Source organism: Polypterus senegalus, chromosome 17 (genome assembly GCF_016835505.1).
Source record: "Polypterus senegalus isolate Bchr_013 chromosome 17, ASM1683550v1, whole genome shotgun sequence".
Classification (NCBI taxonomy): Eukaryota; Metazoa; Chordata; class Cladistia; order Polypteriformes; family Polypteridae; genus Polypterus; species Polypterus senegalus.
In genome coordinates, this window is record NC_053170.1 from 91,528,110 (window position 1) to 91,546,587 (window position 18,478).

Sequence of the window (18,478 nt, forward strand, 5' to 3'; positions counted from 1 at the left end):
CTTTGGTGGCGGTGGGGGTGGCTTGCGTGTGATCGGTTTCACGTTCTCATGTCCCCTGTTATTCTTCACCCTGGGTGAGTTTCCTGCTAGTTTGCATGAAAACGAGAATGAGTGTCCAGTCTATCAACACCCACCGATCCCCCCCCCACCCGATCGGACGAGAGAAGCGCTGGAGTCTCTCCATAGTTACGTGCTGACCAATAGCAGAGCTGGAAGCTGTTTATACGGAGGAGTGCCGTTGCTATAGTGCTGGGGCAAGCCTCGCAGTGCAGGTATTAAACCCCCCAGAGAGAATTGTTTAAGGATTCCAAGGGCAATTGCGAGACACTTCGCTGCGAGATGTTCGAGAGCAGAGGCGGTTAAGTCTTATTTAAGCCCGTCCACCAGTATCCGTCAGGGGGAAAAAAAGCCAACAGTTCTCTGATATTCCAGAAAAAGTTGAATACGAATTGGAAACGGTTTTAAAAAAGAGTGGGGACATGTTCAATTGAAGTTAGAAAGTCCTCGACTCTGCCAGGATCATCTGCTGCACCTGCGCTGGAAAGGTAACTGGACGAGCTCCGGTCAACGCCGCCGTGTGTCTTTGCTTTCGCTCCATACGAGGATGTCGTTTGCGGTCTGATCAGCCCTCGAAGATCACTTTAAAAACACTTTATAAGAAAAGGGGCTTTAAACCAAGTCGGTCCACGAAGGAAACAGTCAATCAGACCTGCGCAGGTGGATCTGCCATTGAGTCCCGTCAGACGTGTTCTTGAAAAATAATCCGTTACAGGCCGGGGCCGGGGCCGCGTCCAACGTGGCGGGCCTTTTACCGTTTTTATTGATTAATTGTTGACTTATTTTTGCCTTTTAACTCGAAGAAATTGAAACTGGCGACTATCGGAATTTCAGAATGTCATTTGTTGTAAACGTTTCGCTGCTAAGACGCGCCAGCGGACAGACAGAAACTTAAAGAGTTGCTGTGGTGAGCAGTGGTGACGGAAATAAAATCAGGTCAAATAAATAAATACCTGCGCGCGCACACACACACACACACACACACACACACACACACACACACACACACACACACTGACACACGCACACGCGTGATCTCGGCTCATCTAGCAGCTCTTGCATTCTCACAGAGCGGTTAGTTCTGCAGTCACTAATTCACTTTGTGCCCATTAGCTGGCTGTGTGTAATTTCCGCGTTCTCCCTGTGCTCGTTTCGTGGTGTACTTGGACTTCTTCCCACATTCCCAAGTTGTTCAGGTAAGGTTGTGATCGACTCCGCAGCAGACCGCCTGACTTTATATCCTGGTTTGGTTCCTGCTTTGCGATCGAAAAAGCGACTTTAGCTAACGTTAACTCAGTGTCACATTTTTAAAACAGTCATCGATTTGCTAACTTCCTTGCTCAGAAGCCGAGTGACACCGCGGTTAGAGCTGCTGCTGCTTCAGGAATCGAATACTTTTTGTGGTTATCCGTGCGGTGCCTGCGCGTTCTCCCTTTTTGGCTGTCAGTTTTCCTCCCTCATCCCCAGAGACGCGCAGGTTCGGTTGATTTCTCATTTCTAATTAGCTCGGAGGTGAGGGTTTGAGATGGAGGGCAGAGAAGGAGCCCTGTGCAAGGGACCCATGGGTTGCTGCCGCCGAACCTCGACGGGATTATATAACAATTAACGGTATATTAAGAATCGTAGACCATATTGACAGAATCAACCTTTATTTTACATAACCATTTTCATAAATTCTTGACGTACATCTCGCTAGATTAATAATTCTAACCGGGGATCCTTGGCGACATGAAAACCTATCTGCCTATTACTGTGCCCTTTCACATGCATCTCCACAACTATTTTATATAATTAATGTCATCTATCTATCTATCTATCTATCTATCTATCTATCTATCTATCTATCTATCTATCTATCTATCTATCTATCTATACAGTGACTTTAATATCCATATCATATATAGTCTTTCATATCTCCCTATACACAGTAAAATCACTGGTGCTAAATGAACACTTTAAAATGTACGCGGGAGTCCACAGCACTGGCCAATTGACGGTGTGTACCGACACTCCGTCTGCCGAAATTGCTTACTCCATTTCAGAGAGCCTAACAGTATTTGCTTAACTGCTGGTCGAGACATCTAAAGAACAACAGCTCAAAAGTCAAAAGGCACCAGCATGGCTCAAAGGCAAATGCATCACATATATAATAAAACAATGATATGGAAAGTCCACTTATGAAAAGATACCAACACGGAATTTAAAATCACTTTTAATTACATGCAATGTCGCAAAAACAAATAACAAATAACAACAGCAGCAACAACTACTACTACTACTACTACTACTACTACTACTACTACTACTACTACTATTAGGCTTCATAATTTCTTGTACCTTAACGAACTGCAGTCCCGTCCAGGGCAGGTCATTTCCAGATTGCTCTATGGTAACCTGCGCCTGTGTAGCTGAATACAAATATAACTAAATACAAGCTGTGATATCCAAAGAATTTGACTTTTTTTTTTTATTATTATTATTATTATTATTATTACAATCATTTTGTAAACCCGCTTTATCCTGATTAACGAAACGAGCGACTATTCCAAAAAGCACAGGACAAGAGGCAGGAACAATCCCCGGACAGGACGCCAGTTATTATTACTATTAATATTTTTATAATCATTAATATAATGACATTTAAAATTGACTTCATCATTTCTTGTGCATTACAACGAGCTGTAGTCTCGCCCAGCTAGGGCAGGTTATTGGCACCCTGCATCCGTGGAGCTGAACGGATTGTGATTTTGATGCCACGCTGACGATTGTCTGACAAACCCGAAATGAGGGACTTTCCAGTTAGTCGCCTTTCAGATGTGCCCCGAGAAGGCCGCCGAACTTTGTTCATCAGGTGCACCGACAGAGTCGCAGCGAGCGCCTCTGCCTTGATTGTCCACCTCGCTGCGGTTTCATAAAATTGGCAGCAGGACGGAGGCTACGGGTCTTTAAAGTCGCCAGCGGTGCGTGACCTGATGTGTGACCAGATTGCTGGACTGGGCGGCGGGGGCTTTTTGTTTTATATTCTAAAGAGCCGACAGTCCCGGGGAGCGCTGGATTGATGGGGTCCACTTTTTCCATTTTCGCTAATTTGCAGGTCTCACGATCATTGGTGCTGCCGGCTCTTTCACTGAAACTTTTCGCCGATGGTGGGGTTTACTAGTGGGTCTGTTTTAATCACCCCGTATAGTTTCTTTCAAACTATATGTACACGTGAGCCCTTCACGTATTTATCCCTTTATTTTTATTTAGGTCTCTTGAACATCCGTTGAGGGAGGAGAGGTTGGAGCAGTGGGAGTTGACCTCGCTACCCTAGAGATGGCAGACGTTTGGCAATTAGACTACCCAGAAATGGAGCCGGTCGTAGATGAAAACAGCTCCAGCAGCTCAGCCAATCTGGATGACAGCCTGACGAGCCTCCAGTGGTTACAGGAATTCTCCATCATCAATGCAAACAGCAATCAGAATGCCATGTCTGCTTCTGCTCATTCGTACCACGACCTGTACGGGCACCAACAATTTATTGGCTCTGATGCCCCTGCTTCCCCTCTTGCTGCAGACCCGGCATCCATGGGCATGCCTCACACCCCTGGAAGACCTACCTCTGCGTCCATCTGCAGGGCTGAGCATCCTTTTTGCCAGCCCCTCGAAGAAATAGACTACCGGAACAATCCTCGGGTCAAACCACCCTACTCCTATGCCACCCTGATCTGCATGGCCATGCAAGCCAGCAAGAAGACTAAAATCACATTGTCGGCCATTTACAAGTGGATCACGGACAACTTCTGCTACTTCAGGCATGCGGACCCAACCTGGCAGGTGAGTTCGGGCAAAAAAGTTCGAGTGATTCCATGGCCACAGGGGGTGGAACAGCAATCCAAGTGGGCTCTTCTGCTATTAGAATAAATCCATGGACACTTCCTAGCACTTCTGCTTGTACTCTGTATGCCTTTTACCCATTCATGAAGATGGCTAGATATGAAAAGCACAATATGCCATAAACAGATTGATATGAAAGGGGCTATAGGACTTTTCATTTTACTCTGGCGATAGAGTTAGCTAGCTAGTTAGCTGATAGATCTGAAAGGCACTACATGATAGATAGGTATAGGTTGGAACTATGTGAAAGTCACTACATAGATTGAAGGTGCAAATGCATTGCAGTAGAGCTGCTATAAGAGATGCCAAAGGCACTATAGAACAGACAGATAGATATGAAAGGCACTATATGATAGATAATTCCTTTGGTATCTATCTATACCAATGTGAAAGACACTGTATAACACAGAAGATGCAAATGCACTAGGTATGAGGCACTATAGGGACACCAAAGGCACTATAGAACAGGCAGATAGATATGAAAGGCGCTATATGACAGATAGAAAGTGCAAATACACTACGGTAGAGGTACTATAGAGTTGCCAGAGGCACCATATAACGGATAGATAGATAGGAAAGGCGCTACATGATTTTTATTTTACTTTTTCAGATGTTTTTCAACTTGACTCTGTGCAATTGCACAGTCCAATCGCCAGTGTTAAATTAGTGTTTATATGGCCCCACTGTATTAAGAGTAGGCCCATATAAGCCCTTGAAATGTTAACTGAACACGGGAGATGTTGCTTCGCGTGCTGTTTAAAATAAAATAAACCGGAATGTGCAAAGAACTGAAAAATGGCTTGAGAAATGAAGTGAAGAGCGCTGTACACATAAGCTGAAGAGAATTGCGCTTTGCGCTTGCAGTCGGTGAAGAGCGCAACGGCAAATAAATGAAATACATCACAAGATTGTTTATTTATATAGGCCTTATACACCATAAAGCATGGCATTCTGGTCAGAGAGATCGTGCAGCTGAAAGGCCGAGCGTCAGGATCGCACAATAGAAACACGCGAACGTTTGCTTTATTTTATGTCGGCACATCAGAGTTGCTGCAGTTATGAGCTCCGACTCCTCTCTCTAAGCACACCGACTTGTCCGATTTGTCTTCTCTGTGACCCGCCACAGCCCCCTTGTCCTGCTCCAAACGGATCTTTGTGTCTTTCTCGTTGTCCTGCCTACGTCTCAAAACGCAGTGACAAAGGAACCCCTGCCTTTTTTAATCGGAATGCCAGAGGTTATCTTCACAAATAACATTAGACTAATTACTGGTATTAACAATGCTTTATTGTTCCTCGCGTTTGTCCCAAGAGTGCAATCAAGGCTGCCCAAAGTGCTATTTGTCACCATAGCTACTTCAAGTCGCCTAGGAGCCTCCGCGCGGCATTTGACGAGTAGCCACCAGTCCTTATTGGTCGCAGGTGTTTTGCGTTTACACGGATGCGCAGTAAATAAAAGAGCTGGTGGGCTTCATTCCCAAAGAGTTGTCGATAAAACTGTCCAAGGGATGGTGGGGGGTGACACAGATGTGGATTTTATTTACTTCGTTACTTATTCCGGGGGTTCGATTGCGATCGCAGTTTCGAGCCGTGACGACAAACAGTCAGGTTCCACGATCAGGCCACACACTGCGTGTAATATATTATGTCTCCTCCCCCCATTAATAGATCGTTTGGTTTACTGTTACTTTTGTGATTTTTTTGGGGGGAACTCTATCACAATATCCCCATGCATCCCATAGTATTTCAGGAGTCTCTTTCACCATTTTCGTCCACTGCAAGGCACGGGCGCCTAAGTTTCTACTCTCTAAAATGTTTAGAGCTCAATGGCGTATAAAGTGTCTTTCAAGGAAGTAAAAGAGCTCGCGAATTGCAGCAATCCGAAATAGAAACACCAACAGCAAAGCCTGTCGGAAATAAAGTTTGGGCAGATGGATGGATGGGTAGATAGATAGATAGATAGATAGATAAAAAGGCACTATATAATAGATAGATAGACGTGAAAGGCACTATATAATATATAGATGGAGAGGCAGTCATAATACGTACGTGATTTCCGAGGAGAAATTCACCAATCAACAGATATTGAAGAAAAGCAAAATGATGGACTGAAATATACTCAAGATGAGTATTTATTAGGCGCTCTGTGCAGAAGGAGCTCATAATAATCTGAAACCCGTTTAATCTGATTGGTGCTCCCGGGCCAAATCCGAACTAGGCGTCAGTCCATCTCAGCATATTTTCATTGGTATTATTATTTGGCTGATGTCTGTATTTGAGATCCAACTGGCTACATTTTCTTTTCTTGGTTTTCCAATCGGAGCACAGGCAGGTGAAGTGACTTGCTCGTGGTCACACAGTGTCAGCAGTGGGATTTGCACGCACAACCTCAGGGTTTGAAATCCAAAGTCTTAACCTTTTTGCCACATTATCTTCTTCTTATTGTTATCGTACAGTTTGTGTAAAGTTATCTAATGACATTTAAAATGGGGATGGAAGAGGAAATAAAAAATAAAAAAAACACCCAGGTACCCACAGGCCATGCCACTTATGACAATTCTTAGTCACAGCCTTCTTGATTAATCGTAGTGAGTGGGCAGCTGTCAGCAGTGGGCTGGCTCTTCTCTTGTGTCAAGGCCAGTCATGTGGTCTGACACCCCGACTTTGGGTTGGGCTCCGTGTGCATGACAGTTGACAACCGATGAGCACTCGGCCAGAAGTTCAATGCTTTGAGTGTAGGGATGAGGAATAACAGATGTAGGTGTTTTAGACCTCAAAGAGCAAAGAGAAGCTCATCTATTTGATGTCGTGTGTTTTTTATGTACCAAGACAGAATGAACCGATTAAAAAAAAAAAAGAAAAATTAGTGGGCAAAGATTGCAGCTGAACTCACCGTACTTAACCCTTCACACAGTATGCAACCAGCTGTCAGAAAAAGTGTCAAGCACAACTGTTCTAGAAGATTGGTACCAGTCATTAAATGTGACATGCCCAGTGAGCGCCAGTCATTGAAACTGACATGGTCTGGGGACGAGATCAGCAACTTTGGCCAAAAAATCTGAAAGATTCTACATAGTCAGTGACATTTATATAGAGGTTTACAGAAGCAGTAGAGGAGCCTACTATGTGCCAGTCGCTATTAGGTGGTGAAGGGGTGATTGAGATAGATAGCCAATTAGAGATTAGGGGGACAGAATGGGTGACGGCATGGTGGGCAATCAGGGTACACCCAACTCTTTTCAAAGGATGCCCAGGGATCTATTATGACCCCAGAGAGTCAGGATCTCAGTTGAATAACTCATCTGAAGGATGGCACCAATTTTTGCAGGACAGTGTCCCTGTATTGGGGGTCCAGTCACAGACCACCGTGTGAGCAGACCCTGGTGGCTTCACCTACACCTCTTCCAGCAGAAACCCAATCCTTTCTAGCTGGTCTCTCATCCAAGTACTGGCCGGGCTCAAGCATGCGTAACTTCAGCCGGATGTCCTGTTCTAAAGTGCAGGTGTTATGGCATCAGGTATGGATCCCTAGACGTTTAGCACTGTACTTTTATGTCAAGTCGAACGCTCTGTCCAGGGATTGTTCCTGCCTTGCCCCCTATCCTTGTAGGGATAGGCTTTGGCTTCTCTGTGACCTTGCTCAGGATAAAATGGGTTTAAAAAATGGATGGACGGCTATGAAAAAAAGAAAAAATAATAAACAGACACACATGTTGTGACCACAAGAATGGAGTTCATGCCACCATGAAATCTGCTAATGTGCTGTTACATCTTTACTTTTGCAAGCCGTAGCTACTTTTTAATGCCAAACCATCCACCAGTCTAATGCCCAAACCCACTTAATATAGAGCAAGGTTGCCTCTCCGAGTAAGCACAGGGTGTAGGGAAGGCACAATCCCTAGAGCGGACCACTGCAGCACCGCTACCGGCAATGAAAGAATTTAAGATCTTTTGTGAAACGATATCAGAAACTGAATATCCATTCCATTTTTATGCTTCAACGGGAAGCACACCGTCAAGTGTAAAACAGACCCAGAATATTTAGGAGAATGTAACACTTTCCGCACGGCACTGTTCATGCTCAGACTATATGATGCACTAGCGAGACGGCACCTGGAGTACTCTGTGCACTTGTGGTCGCCTCACTACAGGACAGACATAACAGCACCTGAGGCTGTGCAGAGGAGAGCAGCCAGGTGCATCCTGGGACTTGAGGACCTGTTGTACTGTTAGTTGGGAGCCTGCGCGGATAGCGCGTGGCCATAAAATATCCAGTGGGGTGCCGAGGTGTCACCCGCTGCACTCGGGTCCCAAGCCATGTGATTCATCGTGCGGTTGGTGCGGCGACAGAGAGTTAAACCTGTTTAGTCTTGAGTGGAAGAGACTGTGGGAGGGGGTCCTAATCTGGGTCTTCAGTCTTCTCCATGGCACTGATCAAGCCGATACACCAGAAGTCATGTAAATCCCAGACTCTGGGACACCAGTGGAGATTGAAGGGAAAAGCATTTAGGACTGAAGGCAGGACACAATGGAACAAACCTTCCCTTGCAATCCTGGCTTGACAACCTTGAAGAAATATCTGGATGAGATATGTGGACAGCTCAGCCATTATCTAAACAAACTGGCCTGATGGACTGCCCGTTCTCGTCCCGTTTGTCAAATGTCTCACGTCTCTACGACATCTCTTTGTCAGTTAGGGTCTCCGAAACATTCACTGCCCCTGGCGCATGCACTGCTTATTGATATCCCACCATGCTGACAGAGCAAGAGTGGAGCACCAGGACGGCTTCGGATGAGTGGGCCAGTGTGTGGGAGGAAGGACAAAAATCAGAAGACGCTTTGCACTCCTTGCCCCCCCTCCCAACCTTCAGAGCTACAGCTTAACCTTTACAGCGCCTTCCATTAATGATTACTCTTAATGATTCAGCACTAGATGTGTGGTGGGCTGGGGGCAGCCTCCTGCCTTCTGGTTCTCATGTTCTTTGATTTGGAGAGCCTGTGGGAAGGCTGATCTTCTGTAAATAGTTGGCAGCCCGCCACTGTTGCCAGGGGTCGGCTGCTGTGCCGTTCCGCTGAATCTTCACCAAACATCTTCAGTCCTTCCACCACTAACAAGAGTGGCGCTGGGCTTCCTTTTATTCTCAGCACTCTTTCAGGTTCACTTTTTGCTGCCCCAAGCAGGAAAAAAAATATTGAAACCCGCACCATATTCCTTTCTCTCGAGCTAAGTTTCCAGCTGCTAGTGTACACAGAGATTTGGCAGCCCTAATTGGTATTTAGATGCCCCCTCTGTTTATCCTACAGCTTACTAAAACAAAGCCCTGTGAGCCTGCACCCTGAATGTCTGTTTTCCAAGGATGTCGCATTAAAGGGATGATCTATAACAGCGCTTCAAACTGAATAGGGAAGAAAACATACAAAAAGCTTAAAAGAAAGAGGGAGGAGCACAGGGAAATGAGCAACCATTGTGATTTAAGCAATTCGGTTGCATTTCCATTGACTGAGTACATTCGGTCGGCTGCTACAATTAATGTGGCCAGTGTGTGGCATCTTTTAAGAGCTGCCCAGTTAAGCCAACCATCCGGTGCAACTAGGGCTCAACTACAGGCTCTGCCTGTGCCTTTATGTGTGGGTTTATGATTACTTTGGTTATGAAAAGCTGATTGGCATCCCTTTTTTTAAAAATCTGAAGCACTACTTACCCACACTTACTTTAGTGAAGCTAAGCATGTTTGGGCGCAGCCACTACTCGGATGGGAGACCATCTTGAAAAAGGATTCTGCTGCTTCTAGAAGATGTGTTTCGGAAGGTTTGCCCGAGGCGTTTAATCCGTGCTCTGTGTGTGGATCCCAGTGCCCTAGTGCTCTCGCGGAGACCCTGTGCTGTAAAAACTGGCACTGTCTTTGGGATGAGATGTAAAACTGAGGCCCTGACACTCTGTGCCCATTAAAGAGCCCTGGGCATCATTCATAATGAGCAGGGTGCACCCAGCTTGCCCTACATGACCTCATCCATTCTAGCCCCCTAATCATCCCCTGTCCCTTATTAGCTAACTGTCTCTCTCACCCCAAAACCGTCTTAACAGCTGGTGTGTGGTGACCTGGTACTGGTGCAAGAATGGCTGCCATCGCTTCATCCAGGTGGCTGCTACACCCTAATGGTGGCTGAAGTGCCTCCCTTACTGTGTAATCTATGTAAAGCACTATATAAATCTAATGATCTGCTTTGGCATTTTAAAACCCACTAAGTCCAATTCAGGGTGGCAGGGTTCCCGGGCAGGACACCAGTTCATCATAGGGCCCCCCACCACACTTACACTTGAGGCTAATTTGAAATTGCCAATGAACTTAACAGGCATGTCTGCAGGGATGGCAGCGGAGAAACCACGCAGACACGAGGAGAACATGGAGACTCCATGTCAAAATATGGGGGGAAAAGATGAGCCTACACTCTTAAATGTACTGGTTCTTTAATGGCACTTTACTGGGCTGTGTGGTCCCTTGTTGACCCATTCCATTCTAGGAAGGCTTCTTTGCATATGAATTCGGTTCTCTGAGCCCTGAATAGGTTTCTAAAACGCCACACAAATTCACAAATATATTACCTTCTGTTCACAATTGTTTATGGATCCAAAGGCTCTTTCTGGTACCTTCAAGTGAATGGTTCTTTTGGGAGCCGAATATGGCTCCCCTGTGGCATGGCTCTGAAGACCCACATGGGCACCTTTAATTTTTAAGGCTGTGCGAAGCATAAGGACGAGGTGAGGTGACAGTCCTTTGCTTATCATCACTATTATTATTACCACTTGAGTAACACATCTAACAGAAGGACGGCTGCCGCACAATGCAAAGCAGTCCAACTGTGGACGAGGCGACAGCCCGTTGCTGATTATCATTATCAATGTTTTATAATACAATTGGAGTAAAGCATCTAACAAAATGTATGGCGCTATACAGTGACTAAAAGTAAAGCAAAACAAAGCTTAGGAGGACTGAGTGCTCTGATCGGCTTCAGCTTCCCCATGGTGCTGCTCGGGATAAGCAGATTGGAAAATGGATGGATGGACTGAATGCCCAAGGAATTTGGACCATACTAGAGGGATTGGCAGCTCTGAACTGGCCTGTTTGGCACAGAGTCTGGGTTATTCCCCCTCTAAAGCCGGAGGGGATGCTAAACTGGACGGCTGCCGTTGCTGATCTCGTCGCCCCGAAGGCTAGAAATCAGTTGGGATGTCAGCCTGACTCCCTGACGAGTTTACAGCATGGTTTTACACTCCCAGAGTATCGCGAGCTCGCCGCATTCTGACAAACGGTACCACGCTAACAGTCACGGCGAGCTCAGTTTCAATTCGGTTTATTTTTGCATAGAGCCTTTTTAAGGAGTTTCTTTTTCAATTCCCTTGTGGCACGTATATCATGAGACATCAGTCAGCTGAGCTTCTCTTCTGTTTGTGAGATCTAAACGCACCCGGATTTCTTATTCCTCAAACCAGCACGCCACCCACCAGTCATCCCAGCACCATGATCAGCTATCAGTAATACAGAAAGTAAAGTGTATGGCAGCCGTGCTAACTACTCTGCCCCGCTGATGCCCCTCAAATTTAGCCTTTCTAAATTGAAGTACAGACTTTCAGGATGACTAAGATGTCACAGTGAGGTTTTTTAACAGTGGCTGGAGTGCCAGCCCTGCCAACAACCCCTGAACTTACTGTTATATGTAGGTTATATTGGAGAGATTAGGGTCCAGGAAGCAACTGTCCTCTGAATCAGAACAATGACAATGACATACAAGCCCCGATTTTATCAGACATTTGTAGGAGCAGAGCAAAGCGGTATGCATCCTTTCTTTATAGCACCTTTCACCATGACATTGGCAGGCATGCTGGGTCACTGTGACCTCATGCCAACCTGTCCAGCTCATTTACCAGTGTGGTCTCACTGCCTAAAGCTGCTGGAGGGCTAAGTGGATTCTCTTATCAAGGGGGCTTTAAGATGTAGTCGAGATACTCGCTTGACTTGCATGCTGTTGAATGGCTGGAGCCCTGCTGAGACTGGTTTGGCCACCTTCATTTTCTGCTTCCATTTGAAATCATGAGACCTGGTGGTGGTCCAGCCTGAGTCGAGTTGGTGGGCAGTCCATCATGGCTCATTTCTTACACTGGTGTGTTTGGCTGGCTCTGGCACCATTAGTACCCTGAGAGGGAGTTCACGGGGGTGACAAGGGTGCTGTTTGAACAGAGTGCAGGAGTTTCTGGAAGCCCACGACACATCACTCACTTGCTTGGAGGGCTTCTGCCGTCTAAACAAAGATGGCAGTCAACCCAAGGCTTATTTGCCTGGATGGGCAGTCAACAGCTTACTAATGGTGCCTCTCTAGTCTGGAAGTCTAAGTTGAGTGCCAACAGGTGCCCAACTGCTAAGCAGGGTTCTTCATGCCCCTGATCTGCAATCCAACATTTGCTTGGGCATGGCAGCAGTGCCATTTGAATAGGGAGCAGGAAAGTCACCTGGAATCACTTCTTTGGTAGTTCTGAGCTCTTGGTTTGACCCTGGGCATGTGTACCAAGCAGTGATTGCTGTGATTTTACACACCTCATAACTCCCATGTCTCTGTCTTGTGTTTCAGAACTCCATCCGGCACAACCTGTCACTGAACAAGTGCTTTATCAAGGTGCCCAGAGAGAAAGATGAGCCTGGCAAAGGTGGCTTCTGGAAGATTGATCCTCAGTATGCAGATCGCCTTCTGAATGGCGCCTTTAAAAAGAGAAAGATGCCTCCTGTTCAGATCAACCCAGCCTTCCAGGACCGCATTCGGCCCATGCCCACCTTGGCTGCCCCTCTTCCCAGCTCTGACCCAGCCGGCCAATTTCACATCAGTCTGGAGTCTCAGCAACTGCTCAAAGAGTTTGAGGAGGTCACTGCCGACCAGAACTGGGATCCTTGTGAATCCGGGAAGGCTGGGCACAAACGGAAGCAGCCGCTGCCCAAAAGAATGGTCTTCAAAGCTCCACGGCGTTCCAGCTCTCCGATGTTTATGGCTGAGGAGCAAAAAGAGCTGGGCTCTCTGAAGGGAGACTTCGACTGGGATGCCATCCTGCACAGCGCCCTGAGTGGCGAATTAGATGACAACCTGGACAACGTGCCTCCGCTCAGTCCCATCACACCAGATATGGACCTAACCATCCGCGGGAGACACATTGATCGGCCCCAGCAGTGGAGCCCCCTGCACAATGATGAGCATGTTTTGTCCGAAACACTCCAGGATAATGTAGACTTTGACGAGGAGACCTTCCTGGCCACCGCTTTCCTCCAGCACCCCTGGGAGTCAAATAAAAATGACATTCTCTCGTTCTCAGCCATCAACCTGGAGCAGCTCTTTGACCTCAATGACCCCTTCTCAAACGAACTTAGCGACTGTAGCAGGATAGACTCGCTTCTGTGAAGCCCTGGTCCCCAGCCTACAGACACTTGTGTGCATACTGAAGATGGGCATGCCGCCCTGACACCACGGGCCATATCGGGAACGGACAGCGCAGGAGCGGGCACCACATCGCCCATGTCTAGACATCTGCTGCTGGCACCATTTGCACAGGATCTGTGTGTGTTCACTCTCTGCAAGAAAGTCTTCCTATGACATTCATGGAGGGTTGGGAGGGGGGTATTGGGTGTGGGGGGACATACATGAGCTGTTATTCTGTGCTTGTGAGGTTTAGGTCAGTGTAAACAGAAAGGAACTGAACTTTGATCCTCATGTGGTGCCCCAGCTTTGTGACACGTCAATAAGAAAGAAAAAAAAAATGATAAAAATGTGTTTCTTCAAGGGACTCGAGACAAAGCCACCATTAAGTTTAACATGGAGAACATGGCGCCCCCTGATGGCAGCTTTAGGAAGTGAACTAATGTAATGATCAATCCATGTCTTATCCACTAAATGTGTGACTTGTGTGAGCAACTTGAGCTTTTTTTTTTTTTTATTATTTTTATCATAGGGGATATAAGGATTAGATAACTCTATTTAAATATATCCATCTGTATAGAGTCCTTTATATAACATAAATAAAGAGCATTTGGACAGTTGATGTCATGTCGTGTTTTGTGTTTTAACTATAAAACCCCAACATCACAGTCATCTGGTCACTTGCCTTTTCATTTGTGTCACTGTTCCCCAAACATACAATTTGCAGGCAGGTTAACATGCCTGTGAAGCCCCATGTCACCGTCACTACTTGACTAGCAGCCCAGAGCTGGACACTGTGAGTGTGCTGGTGACCACGCCCACATAGGTGGAGGGCGTGGCAAACAGTGATAACAAGCATCTTCAAATTGCCTGCATAGAAGAAACTTTTCTGTTTTTTCTGGCCATGGCCTTGCGTGGCTCATCAATATTCCTTCCATTCACAAACCCTGTCACTAGCAGAGTTACACATTAAACTAATAAGTAAAGTAAAATGAAAGCTGTAACAAAAGAATACAGAAAAGAGCAGTGCATTGGGTATTGTTGGAGCTTCACAACTTTTAGCACCTGCATGGGGTCAATACCAGGGATTATTATATGCTTAACTACTGTATATTAAAAACCATTTTAATGTTTTTATGTTTGTTCATCAACCAATCAAAATGGCTGAACCATTGCCATTGTTAGAAAAATATTTTAATTATTGTTTCTTGTGGGCTTTTACTTTATCAACATATCAATTTACCACTCTTTATAACCCTATAATTTAAATCTGTCAATAACTTTTTGATTCTGACTTTAGTTTTAATTCTTCTTAATCATTTGCTCTTTTTTGATTGTCATATTGCCTGCTGCCATTTTGTCACCCCATCATTAGGGTAGTGCCTGTCCTGTGTGGCTATGGGTGTATCTGCGGGGATCGTGACCTGTTGGGAACATTCACTCCCTCATTTTTTATGAATTCTTACACCTTTTTTTTGCCTTGTGCAATTTTTAAAAATTAAAATCGTTTTTGGCAGTTGAAATTTTCAACTTTGTTTTTTGTCTTTCAATGTGACTTGGTGTACGTTTGACTTGATCACCCAGTTACACCCAGTTACAATGCCCTTTCTCCTGGTTGCTCTTTTGTTATTCTGCTATAGCTTGCTACATACAACGTTTTGTAGCAGGATATCATCTAAAACCACAGGTATATTTCATGTTTTTCCTCTTAGGTTAATCTGGATAACAATTCCATTGTCTCATCGTGGGTTGCGTGTTGGAAGTTCCAAAAGTCAGTTTCTCCCCGTTTATTTCAAACTACGCAACTTTGGCTACTTCATCATAAATGAGTGTGTGCTTTACCAGAACATAACGACTGAGAGGCAACCATTCGATCCATTCCGATTATTTTACTTAGCTAGTATCCGGGTTTTCCCAATAATTCATTTACATTTTTAAGTCTTCAGAATGTTACAACTTTATGATTATTAATCCTTATGAATCCATTTTTCGTAATAATTCTCTGTTTTCGATGCACTTCTCCATAGCGTCAACCCGCTTTACTGAATTTAGAATCACACAGGTCCAGAGGGAAGACCGCTAGGCGCTAAGCACACATTCATCTGATTATTATTAGAACACTTTTAAAACTCGTCTAATCTTATGGAGGATCGCAAGGAGCACTGGATGTGGATGCAAGACAGGAAACAGCCTGTTAAATCCTTCGCAGGACACGCCCACATTCAGGAATAATCTACAACATTCTCCTGGTTTAATTTGAGCTCGTCAACCGGCTCACAGTTGGGGTGGTCCAATCTCTAAACGAACATCTCAAATGTAATGACTGTAAACTATAGCCCGTGTCAATAACTGTGCCCATTTATTAAAAGTGATGTTTGGAAAATCCCTTTACGTTAGAAAAGCTATCTTATTTTGCGATCTTGTGTATTATGATTGTAGTTGCAAACAGCTTCCTAAAGTTGTGAGTCACCAGCTCTAAATATTGAGCCATTCTATTCTATTATTATTATTATTATCCATACATCCATCCATTATCCAACCCGCTCTATCCTAATTACAAGGTCACGGGGGTCTTCTGGAGCCAATCCCAGACAACACAGGGCGCAAGACAGGAAACAAACCCCGGGCAGGGCGCCAGCCCACCGCAGATTATTATTATTATTGTTTGATGTCCCGTCCAGAGTGGATTCCTTTCTTGCCGAGCCGAGATGCTCCCCAGCCCAGCGCCTCAGAATGCTTTATACTCAACAGCACCTTAAAGAAACGGGCAATTATTAATACATCTCGCCATGGTCATACAGAAACGAACTGTTAAGAGTATTTGAAAGGAGAGTCCCGGCAAAGAGTCCATCTCCGAATATAAGCTCCCCCTCAGAACGACTGACCGCGGGACAAGGAGCGCACGTCAGCGCTCCACCTCGTAAGGTGCTTAAATAAGGACGACTTTTACACATCCTGTGGCTCCAGGTGGCTCGGAAGCTTGGAAAAAAAAGCCCCACAGCCTGGCGGAGGAGACGAAGCGGCCACCAGGGTCCTCATTAGCAGTAATGCGTTGTCGGCGATGGCGCTCTGTTTGCACGCTTTGAACAAACGACGCTATGATAACACGCGTGTGATGTTTGCTCGTCGTCCTCATTGGTTTAACGCTCAGCTTGCATTCGTTATCCGTGATAAACCCCTCACGGTTGGCTGTTGCATTATCAGATCTAATAAATTCAAGGCAAGACGCTGTTCTTATCACACCGAATGATAAAAGGGGGAGTGCAGACTTCTCTTTAAACAACCGGTGCCAGGCAGGATCCCCACCGACCTTCAGGGGGGCCAGTGTAGGCACATTCAGACACTCCGGGTCCTGACGTCTTGTCTTACAGAAGAAACCGGCGATCAAGTGGTGACCATAACCTGGGATGCCGTCCTCGGGTGAGAATTTGCATAAGTAGAGAGGGCAACCAAATGTTTTTTTTTGTTATTGTGTGGGAGGATGAACCTTCTATAAGTAGGCACTGATTCCCCAAAAGTCATAGTCACGTCCCTAATGCATTTTGCACCATGAACCTAAATGTCTGTGTGATGATGTGGTGTACCCAGACTTGGACACAGGAGAACACGCAGGCAACACAGGCAGTGACTTTGCTCACAATGGCATCTCCAGTGCTATGGAGAATGAAAATAAATGGACCACTTGTATGGAATTTGCAAGCCCTCTCCAGGTCTGCATGAATTTTGCTTGCATATACACTCCCTGAGTTAATTATTAGGAACACCCGTACACTTAGTTATCCATACAGTTATCTAATCAGCCCATCACAGGGCTGCAGTGCAATGCATAAAATCATGGCAATGAAGGTCAGGAGCTTCAGGTAACGTTCAACATCCAACACCTGAATGAGAAATAATGTGATCTCAGTGATTTCAACTGTGGCATGATAGTTGGTGACAGACGGGCTGGTTTGAGTATTTCTGTAACTTCTGACATCCTGGGATTTTCACAGACAACAGTGTCTAGAGCTTCCTCAGAATGGTGCAGAGAACAAACAAAATCCCATGAGTGGCAGTTCTGTGGACAGAAATACAGCATCTTGTAGATGAGAGCAGTCAGAGGAGAATGTGACCAGACTGGTTCGAGCTGACAGACTGGCTATGGTAACTCAGATCACCAGTCTGTAAAAACTGTGGAGAGCAGAAAAACATCTCAGAATGTGCACGACATGTTGAATGTAGAAATGGATGGGCTACAAGAGCAGAAGACCACATTGGGTTCCATTTCTGTCAGCCAAGAACAGAAAACTGAGGCTACGGTGGGCACTGGCTCACCAAAACTGGACAGCTGAAGACCGGAAACACACAGCCTGGTGCAATGAATCTCCATTTCTACTGAAGCACGCAGATGGTAGGGTCAGAATGAATGAGTCCATGCACCCAAACCAGCAGTGTTGTCAGCAGTCCAGGCTGGTGATGGTGGGGGTGTAATGGTGTGGGGAACTGCTTCCTTGGCACACAGTGGGCTCACTTGAATGCCTGAAATCACTTGAAGGCCTATATGAGTATTGTTGCTGATCATGTGCGCCCCCTCATGGCCACAATTCACTCATTTTCTAATGGCTGCTGGTCAGAAAGCAAAAGTCATCTCAAACTGGTTTCATGAACGTGACAGTGAGTTCAGTGTTTACCAGATATTAATGCAAAAGGACACCTTTGGGATGTGGTAGAACGGGAGATTCGCAGCATGAATGTGTAGCAGACAAATCCGCAGGAATTTCATGATGCAATAATGTCAACATGTCAAAGAATGTCAAAGGAATGTTTCCAACGTCTTGTGGAATCCATGCCAGGAATAATCAAAGCTGTTTTGAGAGCAAAAGGAGGTCCTACCCAGTATTAGTTAGTATAGTGGTTCTGGGAATTTGCTCAGTGAGTGTATAATCCAAAGATGGACATTGTAGGATAGTCGTCCCTCCATGTGAGTGTTGGCCCAGTGTCGGTTGCTGCCCTGTTCCCTGTGTTGCTTCACAAGACACTGTGGTGGAGTGAGACATGGATGTGTAGATGATTGACAGGAGTTCTTTGTGTGTCATATTCAAGACACCACATG

At 45.6% G+C, this 18,478-nt stretch overlaps 1 protein-coding gene across 1 annotated transcript; it reads left to right on the plus strand.

Annotated features, from left to right (window-relative positions):
• Positions 1-243: 243 nt before the first annotated feature.
• On the plus strand, positions 244-14,630 carry foxj1a (forkhead box J1a). Its single transcript, XM_039740425.1, has 3 exons — positions 244-545; positions 3,307-3,873; positions 12,556-14,630. The coding sequence occupies exons 2-3, from the start codon at positions 3,373-3,375 to the stop codon at positions 13,369-13,371; spliced, it is 1,317 nt and encodes a 438-aa protein (XP_039596359.1). The 5' UTR covers positions 244-545; positions 3,307-3,372; the 3' UTR covers positions 13,372-14,630.
• The last annotated feature ends 3,848 nt before the right edge of the window (positions 14,631-18,478 follow it).

Coding starts and splice junctions, on each gene's coding strand:
- foxj1a (XM_039740425.1), top strand. CDS start 3,373: ATGGCAGACGTTTGGCAATTAGACTACCCAGAAATGGAGCCGGTCGTA. Junction 3,874..12,555: donor ATGCGGACCCAACCTGGCAG/GTGAGTTCGGGC, acceptor CTTGTGTTTCAG/AACTCCATCCGGCACAACCT.